This window comes from Athalia rosae, chromosome 5 (genome assembly GCF_917208135.1).
Source record: "Athalia rosae chromosome 5, iyAthRosa1.1, whole genome shotgun sequence".
Taxonomy (NCBI): domain Eukaryota; kingdom Metazoa; phylum Arthropoda; class Insecta; order Hymenoptera; family Athaliidae; genus Athalia; species Athalia rosae.
Genome location: NC_064030.1, coordinates 1,154,768 through 1,177,957, shown reverse-complemented (window position 1 = coordinate 1,177,957; position 23,190 = coordinate 1,154,768). Strand labels below are relative to the sequence as shown.

Genomic DNA, 23,190 nt, shown 5'->3' with positions numbered 1-23,190 from the left:
CTACTCGGTTCACCTACTCGATTCAACCGCCGAAGCCCCGTTCGATCGTCGCTCCTCGTCATACGTTTCGTCGTTGGTCGAGTCACACAAAATCCGGTCACAGAGTCCAAGTTGAACTTGAAGAAACAAACTGTCATTTTCATACAGAATTTTATTGCCCGACTTGTTTTTGAATTAATTTTGAATCGATCTTGTTTCAGGTGTGGACGCGGAGACGCCGAAGAAACGAGGGAGCGAGGGGGGGGGTGGAGCTCGTAGCCCGAGAAGTCGATAGGAATCGGAATGATGAGCTAGCGCGATGAGGAGATCGTGGCAGCATTCGCTGCTGGCCTGGCCATGGGCCTGGCTCTGGATCGCCCTGGCGACGACTCCGGGTTCCCTGCCGTCGAGCGGGACGTCGGCTAACACCGCGTCGACGGTTTTCGATCCTTCCGCGACCACTCCGTCGACGAATGGCCGTTCGCTAACGGCGAAGGAGTTCCAGTTCACGCGACCCCTCTACAACGTCTCCATTCCCGAGAACTCGGTCGGCAAGACTTTCGTTCTACCCGACGAAAAGATGGGAATCAATTTGAACGAGGGCGGCGACGCCATAGCGGAAATTAAGTTCAAAATAGTGGGCGGTGATAGGGATAAGTTTTTCAAAGCCGAGGAGCGTATCGTCGGCGATTTTTGTTTTCTTTTGATAAGGACTCGAACCGGTAACGTGGACGTTTTGAACCGCGAGCGCAAAGATCGTTACGTGTTGGAGGTACGGGCCACATCGACGAAACGCGATGGAAAAAACAGACTGACCACGGTCCTCGAGGCGGACACCACCGTCGTCGTCACCGTCCTCGACACCAACGATCTGAGCCCCCTGTTCTATCCCACCGAATACGAGGAGACGGTCCCCGAGGACACGCCCTTGCACCGCGGCATCCTCAAGGTGATCGCCGAGGACGCCGACCTCGGTAGAAACGGGGAGATATACTACAGCTTCGCCGAGGAGAACGAACAGTTCGCGGTGCACCCGGTCAGCGGGGTGATCACCCTGACGCGACCACTGAGGTACGCGGAGAGGGCTCTCCACGAGTTGAACGTACTAGCCGAGGACCGGGGAACTCTCGTCAGGGGCGGAGGCGCCTCGCGGGCGAGTACGGCCAAGGTGACGATAAAAGTGCGTCAGGTGAATCTTCACGCGCCCGAGATTTACGTCCACCATTTACCCGACGTTCTGGAACACTCGAACGCGGACATTTACGCGATCGTCCGTGTGGTGGACCGGGACGAAGGCGTTCACGGAGAAATAGCGAGCCTCGAAATCGTAGGCGGCGATCCCGACGGACATTTCAGGGTGCGGCAAGCGGAACACGGAAGCGGCGGCGGGAGCGGTAGATCGGGGGAGTACAACATCGAGATCCTTCGTCTCCTCGATCGCGAGACGGCTCCCCAGGGCTACAACCTGACCCTGAGAGCCGTCGACCGTGGAGTGCCTCAGAGGTTCAGCTATAAATCGGTACCCGTGCGTCTCACTGACCTCAACGACAACCCGCCGATATTCAACCGCGAGATATACGAAGTTAAGGTACCGGAAACCGCCCCCGTCAACACCCCCGTGATAAGGTTGAAAGTGACCGATGCCGACGAGGGTAAAAACGCGTTGGTCTTCCTCGAGATCGTCGGTGGCAACCAGGGTGGGGAATTCTATATAAACGCCGACACCGGGATGCTATACACCGCGGTCCCCCTCGACGCCGAGAAAAAAGCGTTGTACACGCTCACCGTGTCCGCTATCGACCAGGGAAACGCCGGGACGAGAAAACAGTCCTCCGCCAAGGTGAAAATCAACGTTGTGGACACCAACGACAACGACCCGATATTCGAGAATTCCTCGATGCTGGTGTGGTTGGACGAGAACGAGCCAGCCGGCACCTCGGTGATCAAAGTCACGGCGAAAGACAGGGACTCAGGCGAGAACGCCTACATTTCGTACAGCATCGACAACATAAAAAAAGTACCCTTCGAGATCGACCCGTTCTCCGGTGTGGTGAGAACCAAGCAGTTGCTCGACTACGAGACCATGAAAAGGGACTACGTCCTCCACGTGCGGGCGAGCGACTGGGGCCTGCCTTATCGTCGTCAGACGGAAATGCAGTTGCGCGTCAAGCTGAGGGACGTGAACGACAATAGGCCGCAATTCGAGAAGGTGGATTGCACGGGACACGTGCCCAGGTACGTGCCAATCGGCTCGGAGATCATCACCGTATCGGCGATCGACTTCGACGCCGGGAACATAATCAGTTATCGCCTGGTGTCCGGCAACGAGGACGGCTGCTTCTCCCTCGACTCGACCAGCGGAGTTCTTTCCGTCGCCTGCGACCTGATGGACGTCAGAATGGCGGAGAGAGAGGTCAATCTGACCGCCACCGACGGCACCCACTTCGCGGACGTCACGCGGGTCCACATCCATCTCGTGAACGCGAAGCGTAACCTCGGGTCGCAGGGTAGAATCTTGAGCGACGCGACTGGTGCCTTCGAATGCAGGGACACGGGGGTGGCGAGGAGACTGACGGACGCCATCGCTTCGGCGGAAAAGAACAACATGCCCAGTCGGGACGACGAGTACGCGATGATGCCCAGTCGTTACGGCGACAACGTTCACGCTCCCGAGTTCATCGACTTTCCCAATGAGATAAAGGTCAACGAGTCGGTGGCGATCGGGACGACCTTGGTGAGACTGAGGGCGAGGGACCGGGATCTCGGGTACAACGGGAAGTTGATATACGGGATATCGGCGGGAGATCGCGACTCCGTCTTCCGTTTGGATCCGGACTCGGGGGACCTGAACGTTATCAGTTCCCTGGACCGTGAAAAGGAGAACGAATACTTCCTGAACGTGAGCGTTTACGATCTCGGGAAACCTCAGAAATCGGCCTCGAGAATGTTGCCCATAACGGTGCTCGATGTCAACGACAACGCGCCGAAATTCGAAAAATCCCTGGCCAGCTTCAAAATCACGGAAAACGCGTTGAACGGCACCAACGTATTCAGAGCGAACGCGACGGACGCCGACCTCGGTGAGAACGCGAGGGTCTCCTACTCCCTCGCTACCGAAACCGGCAATTTCAGAGTCGATCCGACCACGGGTGTTCTCAGCGTATTCGGTAAACTGGACCGCGAACGTCAGGAACTCTACGAATTGCGTATCAGAGCGAGCGACAACGGAGGGGTCGGTACCGACGAACATCCGCTCCACTCGGAGGCTCTGGTTCGCGTCACGGTGGACGACGTCAACGACAACGCGCCAAAATTCGCCCTGCCCAGCTACACCGTGAAGATACGCGAGGACGTTCCCGTTTGGAGCGTCGTGGCTGTCGTCACCGCGACGGATCCGGACGAGGGACCGGGCGGAGTCGTCGAGTATTTCCTCGGCGACGCGATCCTCGACGGCGAAGGATTTTTCAAAGTCGACAGAGTCTCGGGAACGATAAGAACCGCGCAGCCCTTGGACTTTGAGGAAAGGCAGGTCCACAGTCTGTCCGTCGTGGCGAGAGATCGCGGCGAGCCCTCGATGTCCACCGAAACGACGGTCATCGTCGAAATCGTGGACGTGAACGAGAATCTCTACGCGCCAGTGTTCGACGATTTCGTCGTATCCGCATCCGTCATGGAAAATCAACCGATCGGCACCCTCGTTACGACGGTCAGGGCGACGGACGCCGACGCCCTCGGAGGAGACTCGAGGGTCAGCTACAGCATCCGAGGAGGTGACGGGATCGGAATTTTCTCCATCGACGAACAAGGTGAGTCTTGGCGTCTCACGGTATTCTCAATTCCCATCATCGAAATCCCCGACATTCTCATCGAGCGATTTCGGGCGTAATGTTTCGCTCATTGCCGAACGATCCGATTACCCGGCGGGGGGGGGGGAGGTCGGAGTATGCCCGGATATTTTATTACTAAATTGAACAGAAAATCCGATTCGTCGGGGTGAAGTGGAGCTTCGCGGGCGGATTACGCGGGAGCCTAATGAAGTATTTGGTGAAAGCTTTGGATTTTCCATAGCCAACTTTCGGAGAGGAATTCTCTGTTCGGGTTAATTTTGCGGTCACCCGCTATCGGGCTACCTACGTACGTACAACGGGTGAAATATATCGCTGGATACTATTTTTCGGCCCGCTTCCGATAGAGCATAAATATACAATTTGCGTTGAATATGGAGGGGCTAAGGGTTCGGGGTATTTTTATTTCTCACTCCCGGTAGTCCCGGTATAGTATAGAGCTAACGATTAATTACGATGGAATTTGCGCCAGCCAGCAACCATGCCCGCAGAGAGCCGCGCGGATATTAATTGAGTTATTCAATCCCTCTGCTTCTCGCCAAGCTGTGTACAAATTTGTCCCTCTTTTTTTTTTTTTCTTTTTCTTTTTTTTTTTTCGCGATTATTAACAACGACATGGTCTGAGCGTTCGTTTCACTCGTCGCCGGAAGCGTAAGCAGAATGAAAGCGGGAGAGGGAGAAAAAAGAACAGAGAGGCGAGGAAATGAATTCGTATTTTGATCAAAGTGAATGGGGAAATGGGCGAATTCGTATCGATGTACAAACGTATCTCGTTTGAAGTCGAGATAACCATAAATTCAGTTTCGCGAAACAACGGGGGGTGGGAAGCGGTCGTTGTATATATATATTCGTCGTTTTTCCAACGATGGATTATATACACGCGTGTCGCCCGGTGAGATTTCGTTTGTTCGCCCTACGCGAGAAAATTCAGATCCGATTCGGACACGAATTTCCTCGTGCGTTCTTCCCTCGGTAGCCCGTGAGCCCCGATATGACCGCGCGGTAATTATCTCGTCACCGTAGATTTGTTCGACAATTAACCCCGGCTACGCGTTCGTTGAACGGTACGTGTAACGTGAACGACGGAGGACAATCGATAATTAATCAATTTCGAACACCACCTGGGGCAGGTTAATCACGCCACACGGCTCGTAAAGTGAAACGAGAGGCACCGACGAATAATGCTCGTTATTTTCCAATAAATTGGCAAATTCTTCCTTCCGGTAGTAGCGACGGAATCGGAGGACGGAAAAAAATTACGAGATAATATTTATCGATCTCACGATCCCTCCTCCTTATCCCCTCCCCCCCTCGCCCCCGTCCCGATCCACCGGCGAGGAGCTACCGGTCTTGTCTCGGAGTTGTAAACGTTCGAATCTCATAGGAAGTACGAGCCACGAACTGGGCGGTAGCACGAGTAGAACGAGCTACATTCGCTCATGACTTATGAATATTTACTCGATATTGAATATGCATACGCCGCCGGTGCAGGCCCACATGTATACATACCTACACGTTTCTTTTGTCCGTAGTATTCGATCGATATCACCGATAAAGTGGACACGGCCACGCAGCTCTGTGCACAGGCATAGCCCGCGAACGTAGCCTCGAGTCCGCCTGTATACCTGCGTCTTGCTCCCTCTCCCTCCCTCTCTCACTCTCTCTCTCTCTCTCTCTCGATCGGATTCTAATGAGTTTCCGGTATGATTGGGGGCAACGCGGTTCGTACGATCCGTACCATCGTGATATGGAAAAAACGAGATATTTATTCATCTTCGGTATTTGAATAACTGTCGCGTCGCCTCGCCTCGGAATCGTCTGGTTCTCGAATACTCTTCCTCCCCAGAGTCCTGCGCGGGGAGCTGCACGACGAGTGTGCATGCATAAAAGGTACGGCGGAGGTATCGCTCGGAGGATCCACCGCCTATCATTTCTAAACTTTTTCCCGGTGTAGCGAGGCGAGCGCCGATGGTACGGGGGGGTGGGGGGTCGGAAGACATCCGTCAAATTATGAAAGGAGATCACTTTACCGGAGTACCTGTGCGGTACATAAAGAGACGCGCGACGTGCCAACGATGACGTGGTGTAACACGTACGAATACGCCGGTATAGGTAGGCGTATCGCGTCACGTGCGAGATATCGTTGCCAGCTTTGGCGACAATCCTCGACAACCAAACGACCTCGACAATCAAGAATAGAAAAGTTTGAAAAGCCACCTCCGCGAGGGATCAAAATATATTCACCAACTTCTTCCACCCCACATCCTTTTCGCGTGGAGTTGTTTTTTTTTTTCGACGTCGAGCGGTGGCGCGTGTACGAGCTGACGGATCATCGAGTATATTACGCTCCGTACGTCGTACGTACGTACGTACGAGTAGGTACCCGAGTATTACACGTGCACAGAAGAGTGCTCGCGGATTCCGCCGTCTTTGTACTCGCGATACGTTTCAGTTTTTTTTTTTTCTTTACTTATTCGCTTATTTTCTTTTTGCGTTATTTCCTTCAACATCGAAAATGAATTCGAAAGAGTTAGCAGCCGGAGAGCGGCGGACCGGGGGGGAGGGGGGGAGCGGAGGGTAGAAAGTAAAAGGAATCGTCGAAGCGTGGAGAATCTCGAGATCCTTTTTTCATGTAATCATTCTACGCTCCTGGCGAGACGTTATTATTCTCAGACGCCGTCATCGGGCTGTATAGAATTTGAATAACGTACCTTCAAACGTAATTTTCGAGAGAGTCAAATATCAGGTACCCGTACAACGCGTATGGTCATACCCGACCCGATAATTCGTCCGCGTATTCTCCGAGTATTTTTTGCCCGTACACGCCGAACGCCATCCCTCCTTATCCCTTCGTCGAACAACCCTCGGTACACCGCGTCGGGACGTCGGAGAATCTTTGAAGCCAGTCCGGTTTCTTTGAAAGAGTAAATTACACGAGTATTCGCACTCGTCGCTGTACGGCGGTATGAATTTCAAGGGGACGAGTAGCGGTGGGGGGTGGTGGTGGTTGGGTCGAGTATCGGTTGCGGTCATTGTCTGAGAACGCGCACGTATAAGCTCTCGGTCGCGACGTCATTTCCGCCGCCCCCGTAGTATCCTGTGAAAACCGGTACCGCCGCGGGACACCGGACTCCCCCTCGGTAAAGCGGTGCAGCCGGTAGGCAGTCACCTTCGTTACATCCTCCGCGTGCGCTGGCTCCTCGCATACCGATGCCAACACCTTTTCACGGTACAGCGTAGACGCGTAGGCGGTAGAAACAGGACTCGGTCATATCCGCGCGGAGGTTGGATGCTCGCGAGAATTAGATTTTTCACCGAGCTCCAGGATAACGCGAAGAACAATTTAGAAACCAATCTCCACTTGTGGTCGAGTTTAGGTATCATCCTTGAGCGCAGGAGCGATTTCGACGGACATTTATCGCACGCAATGTGACCGGACGTAGAGCGATACGCAGCTTCTTTATTATCTTTTCCCAAAGCTCGTATCGCCTGGTGTACCTACCTGCGTTCAACTCCAAACTAACGGAAGTTCAAGGGGGTCAGAGGGTCGAGGGAAGATTGAATGACGTGCCGGTGACAAAGCGAGGTTCCAAAGCGGGCGACCGACCCACCGGGGGCGGGGAGGAAAAGACTCGAAGTACCGAAGCGGCGAGAAAGGAGAAGGGGAGGACCGTAAGCCACTCAATTTAGCTACTCCTTGAAAGGGAGGGACACGCGTAGCGAAAGTTTCAATTCCTGCAGTTAGTATAAGATGTAACGAGGAATACGGTTGACTTGGAAACTTGGGGATATTTTAAGTGTTTCTCGAAACGAGGTTGGGTTAGCGCGGAAAAGCGGTGTAGTTGCGCAATTTCAATATAAACTATACCGACAGCGGTATTTACTGTTCGATACACTTTATGAACTTTATCGCGCAGTCGGTGATCTTCGCCGGGTAAAATAAATAATATGTAAAAATTGTTCCTTCACCGTTGAGCTTCCAGGCTCGATGATCGTGGCTGGAAGTTGTAATAAATTCTCGCCGTTTCTGAAGTACAACTACGCGGATACCGCTATTTATACATATGCCTCGTAACCGTTGCTCGCGAATCATTCCAGAGAGAAGATACACAGCACGATATTGCGATACGCGCCGAGCTGTTTATACTTGCTTAATCGAGATCGAGTTCGACGGCAGAATCGGAAGACCGAAGATCGTAAAAATCGAGATAGATGTTTTCGAATCTAGTTAGACCCCAGAAACACGAGTACGTTCACTCGACTATAGGCTACAACTGAAACCTGTGGAAATACCTAAATTGTTCGACTCCACAAAGCAAAAAATCCAGATATATCAAAGGAAAAAATTCGTAGGTCAATTTGACCAACGGATTCGTGTTCCTGAGGTCAAACTACGTTGGAAAAGTGCCATACAAACAGTTTTTGGCCAAAAATTGGAAAAATCCAAAGGGATACCCCTTAAAGTTTTTTCGATTTTTGGGAAAAAAATGAATCATTTTTTTAATTGGGTTTAATATGCTTTTCTTACGTATTTTGACCTCAGGAATCCGATTCTGAAAGAAAAATTGATCTATCTCTAAAATTAATCGAGTTATCGCCAATTTTCAGCTTTTTGGGGTCAAAAAAAAAAAATTCATTTTTTAGTCTATATTGATGAAATTTGAGCTCAGGAATCCGAATCCGGAAGAAAAATTGATCTATCTGCAAAAATGATCGAGTTATCCCCATTTTTTCGCATTTTTTACCATAAAAATGGAAATATCTCGAAGGGAAAAAATCGTAGCTCAATTTGGACAACGGATTCGTGATCCTGAGGTCAAAATACATAAGAAAAGTGCCATACGATCAATTTTAAAAAATAAAAATTTTTGGCTACAATTTGAGATTTTTCCAAGGGGTACCCCTTACGATTTTTTCAAATTTTGGCCAAAAATTTTTATTTTTAAAAATCGATCGTATGGCACTTTTCTAACGTATTTTGACCTCAGGAACACGAATCCGTTGAGAAAATTGAGCTACGATTTTTTCCCTTCGAGATATCCTCAAATTTATGCCAAAAAATGCCTAAAAATGGCGATAATCCGATCATTTTTGAAGATAGATCAATTTTTCTTTCGCATTCGGATTCCTGAGCTCAAATTACATTAAGATAGACCAAAAACCGAATTTTTTATTTTTGACCCCAAAAAGCTGAAAATTGGCGATAACTCGGTCAATTTTGAAGATAGGTCAATTTTTCTTCCAGATTCGGATTCCTGAGGTCAAAATACGTAAGAAAAGTGTAATACAATCAATTTTTAAACTATTTTACTTTTGGCCAAAAAATCGATTTTTTTTTTGGCTTTTCAAGGGTAATCTCAGGTATATTCAGCTCAGGAATCCAAATCTGAAAACCAAAATCATCCACTCATGCAATCGATCGAGTAATCATTAGGTGGAAAATTTTTTTTCATTTTTTATCCGTTATGTTATTTCAGATCCGTTACATCTTCACGCGTATAATACCTTTTCCGTCACAATGTGCAGCGGCAGATGTGCAGTCGCAATATTCTCCGCTAGTAAGAAAGACAGACGCGTGTTTATCACTTGGCATTCGCATATGCAACGCGGACTTTGTCGCCTTCCTTATACTCCAAATCAAATAGCTATTTTACCGCATCAACGGCGCAGAAACTTCCATACTTGCGCTACATACGTAATACGTGAAGGGGTCCGAGTCGCGCGGTAGGGGAACAGCCGGGGTAGAAGCACAGCACCAGGGCTGCTCCCGCATTCTGTGCCTCGTGCAGCCGCAGCGGCGGGGATTTCAACTTCCATCCATCATCTCGCTGATCGCTGGTATGCATCATGTATTTTTACATCCGTATGTTTCGCTGCCGCATTCTTACCACCAATAGCCTTCTTTCCTCTTCCCTACACTCCTCGCTTTCCACCCGGTTTCTCCCTCCCTCCTTTCAACGTCGCCCTCCATCCACCTTCGTTCTCTCCTTCTGTTTGAGATTGTATAGGTAGACACTTTGTTCGTCCTCGAGGTTCAGACTGCGAAACCACCGAGATGCAGCCCAAAGTATACCCTGCACCCGTATACCTGTATATACGCGCTATGGGAGCAGCTCGACCTATACAGTTTATTATTATACTTTACAGTTTACACAATAGTCAAGCGCAACGTGACGGGCTTTCCTGACTGGATATACGCGCACACATGCAAATAATACAAGTACACTCTACTCTACGTATATTCCATTCGACCGTGCATGTGTACGTCAGCGCGGATCCCATTATATTGTACGAGAACTGCACTCGGAGAAAAATGCCCCCACCTGCTGCGAGATGATCTCCTGTGTTTATTTAAATTCGATTAGGTAAAGTCGCTTCCACAAAGAGAAGAAAAAAAAAAAAACACGCCGAGTATACATCGTCATTCGATATCTTTCCGCGAGAAGATCTCCGTAGGAGTGGAGGGTATTCGGCAATCGATGAGATATTTGTGTAATATATGGACGCGTACACCGACGAATTTGCTGGGATCATTTTGTAGGTAAAATTATTTCAATATCGTATTAGCCAAAGCCACATCGCTATGCGGGAGGGAAACTGTGTCGAGGGGTTCTTCGGGCCGACGGGGCCAATTAAACGAATAAAATAGCGAGTGCCTATGGTTACCCGTAATCTGAATTATCTCGTGCTATTGTATCGAGTGCTTTGCGAAATCCACCCTCGTAGTAGTCCGGAGTATTTCCAGATTCGGAAAATATACCGAATCGTACGTTACATCTGCGAACGATAGCGACACCCGCTGAAAGGGATTTGATTCAATGCGTACATTCGAATCCCGCAAGATTCTCGAGCCGGCGACGCGCGTTCCCGTTGACGGTGACGGTGAAAATTTGTACAAGGAAATGAATTTTGAATACATCCCCCCGGCCGAATCCCCCGCTTCCACCCCCCCGAACGATCCGATCGAAAATCCGGGATTTTTTCGCGCCAACCGGCGACTCGCCCGCTTCGAACAGGCTGCGGTAATCAGCGACGTGAAAAAATTTCATCTCTCCCTCATCCCATCCTTCGATATTCCCCCCCAACTTCGAGCGATCAGGTATCGCGGGTGACTCCGAGCGTTCGTCGCTGTCGCGCGAAAAGTTTCACAGACCGAGAGGGGTGACCCGGGGCGAATCGCCCGCAGGGCTGCATTTCATACGGAGCCACAACAAGTTGTCGTTCCTCCCGACTATTCGAAAGGGGGTGTCGTGCGGGGGGTGAGAGAAAACGTAGGCAGCGGAACCGGTGATTCCTGCCAACCACTGGCGCTCGAACTATGCGCGCGGCGCGTTGTAGTCAAAAGTTTGGAAACTGTGATTTCACCTGGGGCCTCGTCGCCCCGCGCTAACTATCGCGAGCAACACTTTGATCATTAATTAACCCGATCCCACCGATGCGCGAGAGCCGCGAAGCATCGAAAAACGAGGATGCCCCGTGTCGCCGCCTTTTTACCTAATCCCTTCGATATACTCGCCACTTTGTTCACCGCTCTTGTATCCGGATCGAAGTTAATCCATTAACCGACGCAAGTGCACCGCGGATCACAAAGGATTTGGGTGGATGCGGAAGAGCGGATGATCGATGTCGACGTTTGCCGGTTGATCGCTCTTCTCCTCCATCCCTCCGCAGTCTTCGATCGGCGCGTCGTTATTTCCGCGAGCGAACTTCGTACGAAAACTATTTTCGTCGTTCCGAGTAGAATCGCGGGGAAAATGACGCGACGCGAGCGTACACTCGGGGGCGCGGATTCGCCGAGCCTCTCGACCGTCGATATAAGTAAAGCTGCGTACGACCGCGGTGCGGCGTAGGGGTAGGACAACGATAACCGAGATCGGTATGAGTAGCCGCGGATAGATTCGACGGAAATTCAATTAACCTAAAATCGTGGAGAGCCCGATACTCGGATACACGTATCCGCGGCGAGGGTAGTTTGATCCCGCTGAACAGCCCGACCGATAACCGCGCTCATCTGTGTTTCACCCCACCCACCACCTGCTGCGACTCTATGCCTCTCTGTGCGGAACGCGAATCAACGCGAATACCACCGTCCGTATATACGCCGTTGCTCGTATATTATTCCAGAGATAGAGGATTATAAATAATTGCCGAACGACGTCGGATCCCGCCCGTTGTAAACTCAGTTTTCCAAAGGAAATTACAACGAACGTTGCGATTCTCGTTATACCGCGTCACCGCTTTCGCTTGCCATCGTCCGCTACCTCGCGCGGTCAATATTAAATGACAAATTATCGATTCCTGACCATCGACTGAATCGGGACTCGGTTTCAACTGACGTATCGAAGAGTCCCGGGTAATCAGACGCCACCGCCACCCGGTCTACCCGTAGCCCCCGACCTCTGCCCCCCGCTCGCCGCGAATGCTTGTGAAATATTAAGTCTTATCGATGCATCGGAGGTGAACGAACCGCTGCAGCTTTGGACGCTCGGTCGGACTGCCCGCGTCGATTGATTCGACCCGGAGCACCTCGATCCCTCGCTCCCCCTTCGATACGCTTTCGGCTGAGCGTGCTCATATTTATAAGGAAGCTCTTCAAACTTGCCCGACTACGGACCATTTATTCATTTCAATACGATCTTTGAGCCCCCTCGGCGTCCTCGAACGATCCTTGGAATTCAGCGGACATCACAGATTCGTACGCTATCCCGGTTTATCCGGCGCCCTCGTTTCACCGTTCTTTCGCGGTCCCGGTTCCCTACGTTCGAGGGAAAACGAGGCGCACGTCGAATAGCGACACAAACGCGAACGCTCGTACCTCTCGTACGTTATACACGTCCAGCGTGTATCAACCGGACGTTAAACCACACCCCAGAGGGTGGACGCCCGTAAACGTCACCCCGGATCCGCGGCGAACCTTTCTCCCCCGATTAAAACACGCGCGTGAATTCCACCGAATGGATGTGGAACACCGTCTCTGTTGTAAAAGCTTTCGACCTTCTCAACCTCGTGTGCATAATTTTGTTCGTTCTGTTTCAGGTAAGCGGCGGCGGCGGCGACTACTCCGCTCGTTCTTCGATGTATCAATTCCGCGGTGGAATTTCAAAGTCGGTGAGCAACTTTTCCAAATTTCACCGCATCACACGTTACAACTGCGTTGGCCTAAAAAAAGACGCTCGGTTTCTATGAATATTTCAAATATTCTATCGCAGCTCGAACAGTGCACGTTAATAACCTCCCGCACCTCCGGAGCCTCTGAAATATTCAGGGAACGTGCTACGTCGTCGGCTAATGAACCGGTTATTTTTAACTTCGGTGTAAGTAACGCCGCTGCAACGCGTTTAAATTTGAAATTAATCAAGCCGCTACGCGATGCACCTTACCGTTTTCACTTCCCTGCAGTAATTGGCCGTGATATTTTCACGACGATTATTGTTTCGTTTCGTTTTATTGGTTCACTGCGCTTCCATCGATTAGAGAGCGGCGGGTCATCGTAAACCGTCGTATCATCTGACAGCGAGGAAAAAAACGACCTACGTACAATTACAGAGGCGAATTTTCCAAGCTTGTTGTATCTCAATGAAATGGGAACTCGATAGTCCGCCACCACTCCCTTCGCCCATCTCCCCGGAAGCGATACCCTCTCGCGTGCCTACCTGGCAGTAATAGGTTCCTCGGTGCTTTTTTATTCTCGGTTAACCGTAGTTCTCTTCATTTTCCAGCCCGCGATAGAACCGAGCACGTTACCGGGCGGATGGCTACATTTGTTACGATACTTATTGCCGCTGCTTTTTAGCGCGGCTCCGGCGGCGAGTTCTTTCTCCCCGGTGAAAATAGAGTGCCGAATGGAAGGGGTGATTTTTCTGCTCTGCAGATGGGGGTAAATTTCGCAGCCGGAATCGTGGAAGTAAATCCGTCAAATACGTCGGACACACGTCTGACCACCGGGGTGTACATCGCCGGCGGACGAGTCGTTGAAAAAGCACAACCCGAGGGGGTCGTAATTAGTATTTAAAAAAATCTACGCTCGCGTTCGTAGCTCGGGGAAACTCGGGGATCGTATAAACGTGACGCCTCACCTCGTCGTATACCTTACGGTAGACGACGAGAGCTTTCGGTGGGTGAGGACGCCTCGCGGCGCGTTAAAAACCCCTGCGAAATTTTTGACCCGAACCAACGAGTGGAAAAATGTTTACCTCGTATGTATACGGAGGAGGAGGGTGGGACGTACGAGGGTAGCGATCATTTTTCTAAAATTTGTCCGGAATAGCCTCGTCTTCGATCGGTCGACGTAGGGGGTGATTACCGCCTCAGAACTTGATCGGTTAATTGTTTCGGAATTTTGCGGATAACGCTGCTGAAAATTCTCCGTCGATACCTACGGCACCCATACTCCCCCTTTCCACGATAACCCGCACACGTCACGTCGTTATCCCGCTACCAAGTTATTCGCTGACTTCGTATTTATTCGCGATTTACTTCGGATCTCTTTGGAACTCTCGTTTCTACGTACGGTCCGAAAATTTTCTCCGTTGTTTGAGTAAGGAAACCGCGTAGGAGGAAACGAAGTTGCTGTGCGCGTCGGGGTGGATGATTAGCTTCGCTCACCTGTATCGCGTCGCGAGTCGCGAAATTCGTGATCTTTGCCTATCGCGTATCTCGGCAAATATATTCGGTGGGAAGTTGGAGCGCGTAAACGATTCGTCCGGGTCTATCTCTGACCTCGGATCTCGAAGTTGGGGATAATATCTGGCGGAATCTGTCGTCGCCTCGCGTCACCGCGTTCACGCAATGCGAGAGGGGCGTGTAAATAAAATAGCCGGAGTCTCCGCTCTTGTACTTCGCTTCGGTCATCCGGCCGCGAGACCCCAACGTATTCGCGGAGGTGCGCGCCAATTTCCCGTAGAAGAGGGTGGAACCACGTAAAAGGCAAAGAACCTATATGCAGTTAGGATCAAATGACGCGCTCTCAAAATTCCGCCTTATACGATGATCGTATAAGGGGTATCCTCTGCCCACGCGGTAAGCGAAGGCCACTGGATTACGCGATAGCTACGGCGAACTTCGCCGCGTAGCCTCCGTCGACACAGACGCACGCCCCACAAAGAACATCCCCGACGGACGATTTCTATTTGTTCTCTTCGATTTTCATCATTTTTCCAACTTCTTTTCCCCCGCTCCCATCTATTTTGCCAGTGTTTTTTTTTTTCTCCTCCTCGTCCTCATCTCTGTTATTTTTCTGTTTTCATATCCTCTTACGCTTCGCGTCATTGTCGCGTCGTGCGAGCGACTTTGACCCGAGGGTTCTTTTCCACGTAGCTCGGTACCACGGTGTTCCGCATTCATCAGCTGTGAGTTCGCGAGGAGTAATTTACTCCATAAAAAAGTTAATCAACAGAGTGCGAAATATAGTTTCCACCGTTTCCCAAGGTACCTTTTGCGAGACGAGCTTTTCTTCCCCTCAAGCAAACCGTGATGATTATTTCGGGAAATATGGGGCTCTTGTAATTAACTCGCACATTTATGGATGTTTGATCGCGCACCCGTTCTCTCCGCGAATATATTCGCGTGATCGAGTCGAAGTCTTATAATCACCCGGGGACTCGATTCCCCGATTTATTTTGGAGGGGTGCGAAATTTGGATCGCTGGCTTTACGAAAGTAAACGACCATCGATCCCGCGATGCTTTTACCTCGATAGTCGTGAGGTTTATTGTTTCCGTCCACCCGGGGGTTCGGCTTTCAAGGTGTACAGTGTACACCTCTTCGCGTTTTAGCCCCGGAGGTAATATCCCACGGGACTGAAGTTTCGTGCAATCGGACACTGACTCTTCTTATACCCACGTCTTGACGCATCGGAGGAACTTTGATGCCTTCGCAGCTCTTCCTCGGAGAATACCGTCCTCCCTAGCCTGGTCGTCTCGAATACTTTCGTGAAACATGACGTACAGCTGTGATACAACGAAACGAGGAGCTTTCGTCCCTATTTAGATAGGCTGACCAGAATCTAGTCGGATCGCCGGGAAGGTTTTGAATTGATTTCGAGACGAAATAAAACTGCGAGAGAATGACGGGTAGACAAATGGATTGGTGTGCGGCCCGGAGGGAGGAAGCGGGGGGTAAGGGAGGAAAGCGGAGTTGGAACGCTCGCCGCGAATATTCGGGAGGACCGGCGATTGGACGAAACTTTTTCACTCGTTTTTTGAGTGCTCTCTTTTCGCCCATTGAATCTTCCCTACTTCCCTACGAGATTCCTTCGCGGGCACGAGGCAGCTTCGCTTCGCGAAGAATAGATTAATATAGTAAATTGATGAGATACGCGGGCCTCCGGAGAGTTAACAAATGATGTTTTTCGTTCCTTTTTCGCTGTTGCGAAATCCCGACGTTCCCCCCCCCCCCTCGCGGGGACTGCGAAATGGGAGTGAGCTCAGAGGAACACGGGGGCTGGGAGTCGACATCCCCTTCGCTCGTTTCACGGTCGAGCTAGTCGGCCGACTGACGGTAGAAAAAAAAACGGTAAAAGCGAAATTATTTACATAGAAATACCGACGAACTATTCGCAACCGGCGACCGACTCACATCCCGCTCGCTTCTCCAATCTCTTCGAAAGGGTCAACTCTTCCCAACTACTCTCTACGCGCGTCTCGCGTACGTTTCGCTCGGTTAAATCTGCCGGACGGATCAACGAAGACTGGAGAGAAACGAGGAAAAATAGATTCGGAAGGATCGGGTGAAAATGAGCGAGGGGACTCGGCGGAACGTCCGGTTTTTCCGATCGGTCGATTCGACTCTTCTAAATTTCAGACCTCGTCCGGATGATTCATAAAATCGTGTACCTGACGGCGAGTTCAGGGGACATTCATCCCCCGATATGGCGACATTGAGTCGTTCCGCCCGATTCCAGGGTCCGTCCCGATCGTGCCCGAAGGCAGGGGGGCAAAAAGCTCCGTATACTTACACCGGTACTGTCTGGGCATGAAATTGCCGGTATTAAGTCTGCGCGGAGCTCGAGGGGAGGCTCTCGCCGGGCGTGATAAATGATCCTTTATTCGGAGAGTCACCGGGGACTCATAGGCGAGCCTGCGAATAAGAACCGCTGCAGGGAAACGAATGCTCGCTGTCGAGGAATCTGCCTCGAGGAAAGCTTCGTCAGGTGACGCCCGGTTACGTAAGGTGCTCATCCTTCTCCCCCGCCTGTCACCTTCTTCTCTTTTATTTTCCTTTAGTTTTTTCGAATTTCTTCTTTCTTTTTGCTCTCGTCTTCCTCGGGGAGACCAACGACGGGACGATCCATCGCTTATCGTTCGTGTTTCTTATTTCCCCGTCATACTCCCTGACTGTATATATTTGCCCTCATTATTCGTGGTACGACGACGCGTTCGCCCCGGTATATACCTACCTAGTGTAGTCGGTGGGCTATCCAGCTACAGTCGAACGGTACGAAGGATGGATCGATGTGTGGGAAGCGTTGAATACACATCCGTTGGATTTCCTTATCGCGTAGCGGGCGCTGAAATTTTCTATAGAGTGAATTTGAAATTTGTCGTATGCTAATTTCTGTGTATCGTACCCGGGCCCAGAAACTACCGGCGGCAGACGAGGAGCGCCGGCTATGCGCGCGTAAAAGCTGCCTGTACATCGTCCCTTTCTCTCCTTTTTTCTCCCCCCTCCCCCTTCTCTTCCACCGGAACTCTTCTCTCCTCTTCTCTGCCCCCCCCGGTATAAATTTTACCACATCGCGGCAGCCGAACCCTCGGATGACGGACCGTTGTATGGATTTTAGATTTGAAATTCCAAATATTTCCTTTTCTCTGTGGATATAGGAAGCCGCGAGGCACGACGGTTTGCCCCCGCACCGTTCCCGATATTGGGCTTTGTTATACGAGTCTGGGCATTATTTTATTTCTTATTCCCTCCGTTTTGGATTGTTGGAAAAAATAATATTCAAATGGACGAAAATTCGCGTGGATCGCGATCGGTGCTCAGTTTCCAGCGGAGAGCAGCTCGCGTGATCGGAAGTCAGTCGTGTGTCGGGGTTGCGTTTAGCGAATCCGGTGCGTTACGGCGAATCGGGCGATTCCCTCGTCGTGGAACACGGCGATCGGAGGATCAAAAATCGATCGGCGTCATTATTCGCGCTCGCGGTCGACGTCGCGAAGCGGGTCGGAGGTGTGGCGGAGGTCGCGGGCGTTTGGGAAAAGTGGTTGCCACGGCGAGGATCGCTTCTGTATATACGTGTACGCGAACCACGGGTGGGCAGATGCGAGAGCGCTCTTGGAAGTGCTTTCAGCTCCGTAATTTTTTTCCTATTTTTTTTTTTTTTTTTTTTTACTCCTCGTATCTCCCGGCGTTGAAATATTCGGTGTACCGCGGTGTACACGATTACTCGAACGTGTAACGACATCGTCTCGAAATTATCTTTTTTTTTTTTAAACCGGGAGAGAACGGAGGTTTTCGCGATATCGATTTTCGGAGAGATAAAACGATTAAACAATATCGGAATAGAAGGAGGAGGGAAATTTCGCAAACGAGGAGGGAAGACGGAGTCTCGTTTTCCGCGGTATCCACGTGTACGGGGGATATATATTTTACCGTGTACGAGACTCGGGGGTATCCAACTCCCCTGACGAGATAATAAACCAACGGAAAGAAACAGCTAAATTAAAACGTCACTCAGCCGTGAGATCCGCCATGATTCTCCGGGGCCGCTTGTCTCCTCTTCCTCTCTCCCGCGCTCCTCGACGCGATGCCCTTTTCTTTCCGTTCGTACCTTGGGTAAAAAGGTACTTTTTCGCAGCGCTTCACCGTCGTCAGTAGCGGCGTGTGGCAAATCTGTTTAATCACCGTAGTCAAAAGATTTTCTTTACACCCGACCCGCGGAGGGAGAGCCCCTCGTTTGCTTGTACTTTCGAACTAGCAAACACGGATCCAGACCGGCTTTAGAGGTCGTTGGATACGCGCCTCCGTAGATATGACTACCTTTGTGCGAATAATTTTTTCACGAGGTAAAAAAAAACGCGCGAAAACGAGTACGAACTCCATTTCCCCGGAACTATTCTTTTGCTCCGCGGAACGATTTAATCATCACTCGTTCGTTACCTCGCGCCGCCGCTGAAAAGGATCAAGGCGAATAAAGAAAAAGAGAAAAACAGAAAAAAAGAAAACCACCCGAGTTCCGCGACCACCGCGACCACGATATTAAATGCGAAACGATCGCGCCGTTATGGGTCTGCCGGAATAATTATCTCCAAAAGTTGACATTCGGGTTCAGCTTTACAGATTCGGCTTTGGTTGAGTTCAGTTTCAGGTTTATGGACGCGTTGCGAACGCACGCGCGGTCTGTTTATTTACGACGTAGGTGGTACCGTGTCTCTATTAGCATAATACTTCTTGCCCTAGAAAGATTAGCCTGCAATTTATGGAGTCAAGTGGCGGCTATATCCTCGTGGCTCCTCTTGTACATTTCTTACCGAGTCGCGGGGTATACACGCTTGGCTATAATTAGCCTTCGAACGAATCGCGCGGGGTCTTTGATATTGCTCAGGGGGGATGCTATCGGGGTTTCGAATATCGCGGGGGACCCGGAGGATCTAGGCGCGAGCGGTATCGCTCCGTGGGGTTGTTGACGGTGCGGCGAGTTAAAAATACGAAGGTATCGCAAGTGGGTTGGCTAATCTCGAGCGAAACGTAACGCAGACCCCCCGATGACCCTTGGGGCGGCTGACGCAACGCGTAGACAAATAATCGATCGTCGAGTCCGGGTCTATTAGCGCGGTTGTTACGAAACGCGTACGTCGAGGGGGGGATCGACGAGCGATCGACGCGTGGTTAACGGGGATCGCGATCCGCGACCGTCGTCGATATGTTAATTCTACGTGTCTCGCCCTGCAAACCGGACGATATAACATCTGCGCAACCTTCGAAAGTTAGTCGTCGTCGTCGTCGGGTGGTCGTCGGTTTATGTAATCAGGTAAAGTTGCGGAGTTCTCTCGCCGAGGAGAAGACGAGTTTGCCGACAAGGTTTGTGCAACGCCGGCGCCAGCTGGCGATGCCAGTTTAAGGGGAACGTACAAGTGTAAAAGCAGAAACTACCGGTCGCGCGGTTTGCACGGAAGATTCGCATTTGCATGACGCGTCGTTACGCGCGAGTTTCGCGTCGTAGAGAATAACAGAGAGAATTATTTAGCGTAACGGAAACGAGACGCCGAATTCCGATATCGGCGTAGGTAACGCGCGAGCTACGACGTCGACTCAACTTCCCGCACTCGCACCCTCCCTTTCCCCCCCCTTCGCTCGAACTCGTTCACCCACCGACTCCCCTTCATCCCTTTCACTCCCTTTTCTCCGGGGATCCGCGCCACGGGAGCTCGAGGTTCGCCTACGTTTTTTTGAAAAAACAAAATAAAAGATCGGGCATTTTGAAAGCGTGAATTACATTTCTATTCTCCTTTCCCGCGGATCGGAAAGAATAGCCCGTGCAACGGCTCGGTAAAATATATAGCGCGAATGAACGCGAAGAAGCATTGCTTCCGGTGAATAATTGCAGCGGTACCCTGGGTCTGATTTCTATTCCCTCGGATCTTAAGGTATTTTCTTTTGCGCTACCTTCTTTCACCCGATGCACATTCACCGGGAAAAGTTCTTACCTCGCCGGCGATAACACCTGCGGGCGGTGGTGCGCCCGCTTCCCCTCTCCGACCGTAAACTTGCGGAGCTACTTCTCCGCTACTTCGTACCTTCCGCTCCCTGTCCGCGTGTCTTCGTTGCAAATCATCCGACGGCGACGGCTGCCCGCGTCCGCGAAGAGATCGGGGATATTTATTTTTTTTTTTTCCAAATTTCTCCGCGTCATCTTTTTTGCCAGGCGCCGCGGGACGCGGAGGAGCGATGAGAATGAACCGTCACGAATCGCTTGACCACATTATTATATCGCGTTGCACGGGGTCGGAAACTAACCCGGCGCGGAGTTTGTCGCCTGACAGTGCAGACCGCTGCATGATTAAATGGTATAAGGTAAACACTATTAATTCCCATACACGGGGTGCTCCCGTCGGACGGTGGGATTCTTCGCGCTAGACGGAGGCGACCGCGCGGGAGAGGGATGAATATTCGGCGGTGTACGCGCGCGTATTTCGTTCGCAAATATGTAGAAGCGGTAGCAACTGGCGTCCGCACGCGGGGAAAACGCGCAATTAATCTCAACCGAGTTTTTGCGCTACTGTACAGTCGAGAGCACATCCCGCAAGTTTTTGCCGTGAAAAAGAGAGCGAGCAAGAGGAACGAGAACTAGCGAAATCGCTCAGATGAACTACCGTGAATATGAGTGGGTATCTCGTGAAAATCTCGCGTCGCTGATTTTACTTTATAATCGCGTAACGTATACGCCACGAATATCCGCTCGACCGGACCGACCTCGGATATTCATTTTCTAATTTCACTGCGAAATCTGCGTTGGGATTTTCGAAAAAAATTGACAACGATCCTCAAAGGAAATTCGACTTTATTTTCGCTCCTCTCGCGCGGAGCGAATGCTCCGGGTGGTCGAATTTCCGACCACCGAGTGTTCCGGACGACGAATGTTTGCGGCGCACCGAGAGGCTCGCCTACATAATAATTGATTCCACACGTGCCATTCGTATCCGTGTCCGCGAACGGTTATATTTTAGGGGCACTCACGATTAGGCTAGAAGTCCCGAGCGAGTCGAATGTAATTGCGTCAGGGTGTCGGTCGGAGGGAGTATCTCGTCGTTACAGTGGACACGTCCCGACGACGGTATAAACGACCTAGACGGCGCCGTGAGATTCCATTATCGAAGAATTCATTAGCTAATAAAAGAAAAAAAAAAAAACAACAACAACAACAAAGAAAAGAATAAAGGCAATACGGTGTACGCGATAAAATATTCGATAACGAGATGTTGCGTCGACGTGTAGTGTGCCGAGTAACAAGGTGATTAAAGGTTCGGTTAATTACGCTACGTCGTATACCTCGTCGTGGTTACATGCTCGCGTTTACGTTATGTGTTAACATCGTACAACCGCCGAGTCGCGTCCAGCCTCTGGACTCGGTCGTCGAACGAACGAACGATCGATGTTCCGCAACCTTCGATTTTCGGCTGTTTTTCGGAATCCGGGGTGCGGCTCGAGGATCCATCAGGTTTTTTACTCGAGTTCGGATATTAAATCGTCATGGACTTTTTGACATTAAGCGAGTAAATGAACCGAATGAAATTAATCAAGAACTTCGGAGAAATTGAAATATCGTGAGGATGAGACGGGGTCCGGCAGCTGTCAGCGGTCAGGTGAAAAAGAAACATACGCGATACAAATAATCGGGATGGACGAATCGAAAAAAGGAAAGCGGACGAAGAATATAAGGAGACGAGTTCTTTTACGCAGCCATCCGCGTTTAGTAGCTACACCGGTCTCGTCCGTAGAAGGGTAATTTAGTAAATCACAGAGCTAGTCCGAATGTAATTGAATTTTTTTTTTTCTCTACTTTCCAAATTACAAAGGTCGCTCCCAGAGTCTCGAGAGCCACGTCCTCGAGCGTCATCGTAATTATCGAGGAAGGAGAGATAGATTTGGTCTCTTTATCTCGAATGCGCCGCGCACGGCGTCGATCGGATATTTTCTTGTTCCGTTTCTTCTGCATCTCGTCAAATTTTCGTCCCGGCGTCGATAATTTCCCTCTCGTCGCATCGTCTCTCCCAGGGATTGACCACGCGTCGAGAAAAAATAACGAACGGACTCATCGGGAGGCGTGCACCCTGCAGCTTGACGCAGTAACGAACGAAGCTTGGCCAGACGCCCGAGCGAGACCCCGACCCGCTTTATCCCCCTCATCCCCTGCGTTTCTCTCGCGAGACTTGCTTCCAATTATCATCATCTGGGTCGCTGCCAGCGACGGAAAAGGAAACGCAAAGAAACCATGTTAACTCGTCTCCCCCCCCTGTAATAGGAAGGTATCCTAATAATAGTCTAGTTTGTTCGCTACTTTTTCATAGCTTCCTCCTTCTCTTCTCAACCACAATTTCCGCTCGGGGAGATCCCGTGTGAAAAGAGTTGCCACACCGGCGTCGTTGTTTCGATTTATACTCGAATCGTGATCGCCTCACCTCGGCACTATTTCCATTCGTTCGAACTCCTCGGTCGTTTTGTTGGCGCGCTAATGTTTCGTCCCGTATCGCCTAGACCGCCGTCTATTTTAATTAAAAATCATACGCCGAGCGCGGTATCTGCATGTCGTACATCCTGCGGGGAGTTGCAACGGCCGAGTGGGAGAAACTCGCCACGCGAGCCTACGTTGAGCCGGTATTGATTGCGAAAAGTATGAAAGCTCGTGCACGCCACGAGTCTCTATGCGCGCC

General features: G+C 50.7%; 1 protein-coding gene across 13 annotated transcripts in view; it reads left to right on the top strand.

Annotated features, from left to right (window-relative positions):
* Positions 1-23,190, top strand: part of LOC105691212 (fat-like cadherin-related tumor suppressor homolog) — a 157,736-nt gene that overhangs the window by 40,255 nt on the left and 94,291 nt on the right. For all 13 annotated transcript variants that reach the window (XM_048656141.1, XM_048656140.1, XM_048656137.1 and 10 more), the window contains one exon: positions 201-3,785. In XM_048656141.1, the coding sequence (XP_048512098.1) occupies positions 299-3,785 (3,487 nt within the window). In that variant the 5' untranslated portion in view covers positions 201-298. The remainder of the gene's footprint in view (positions 1-200; positions 3,786-23,190) is intronic.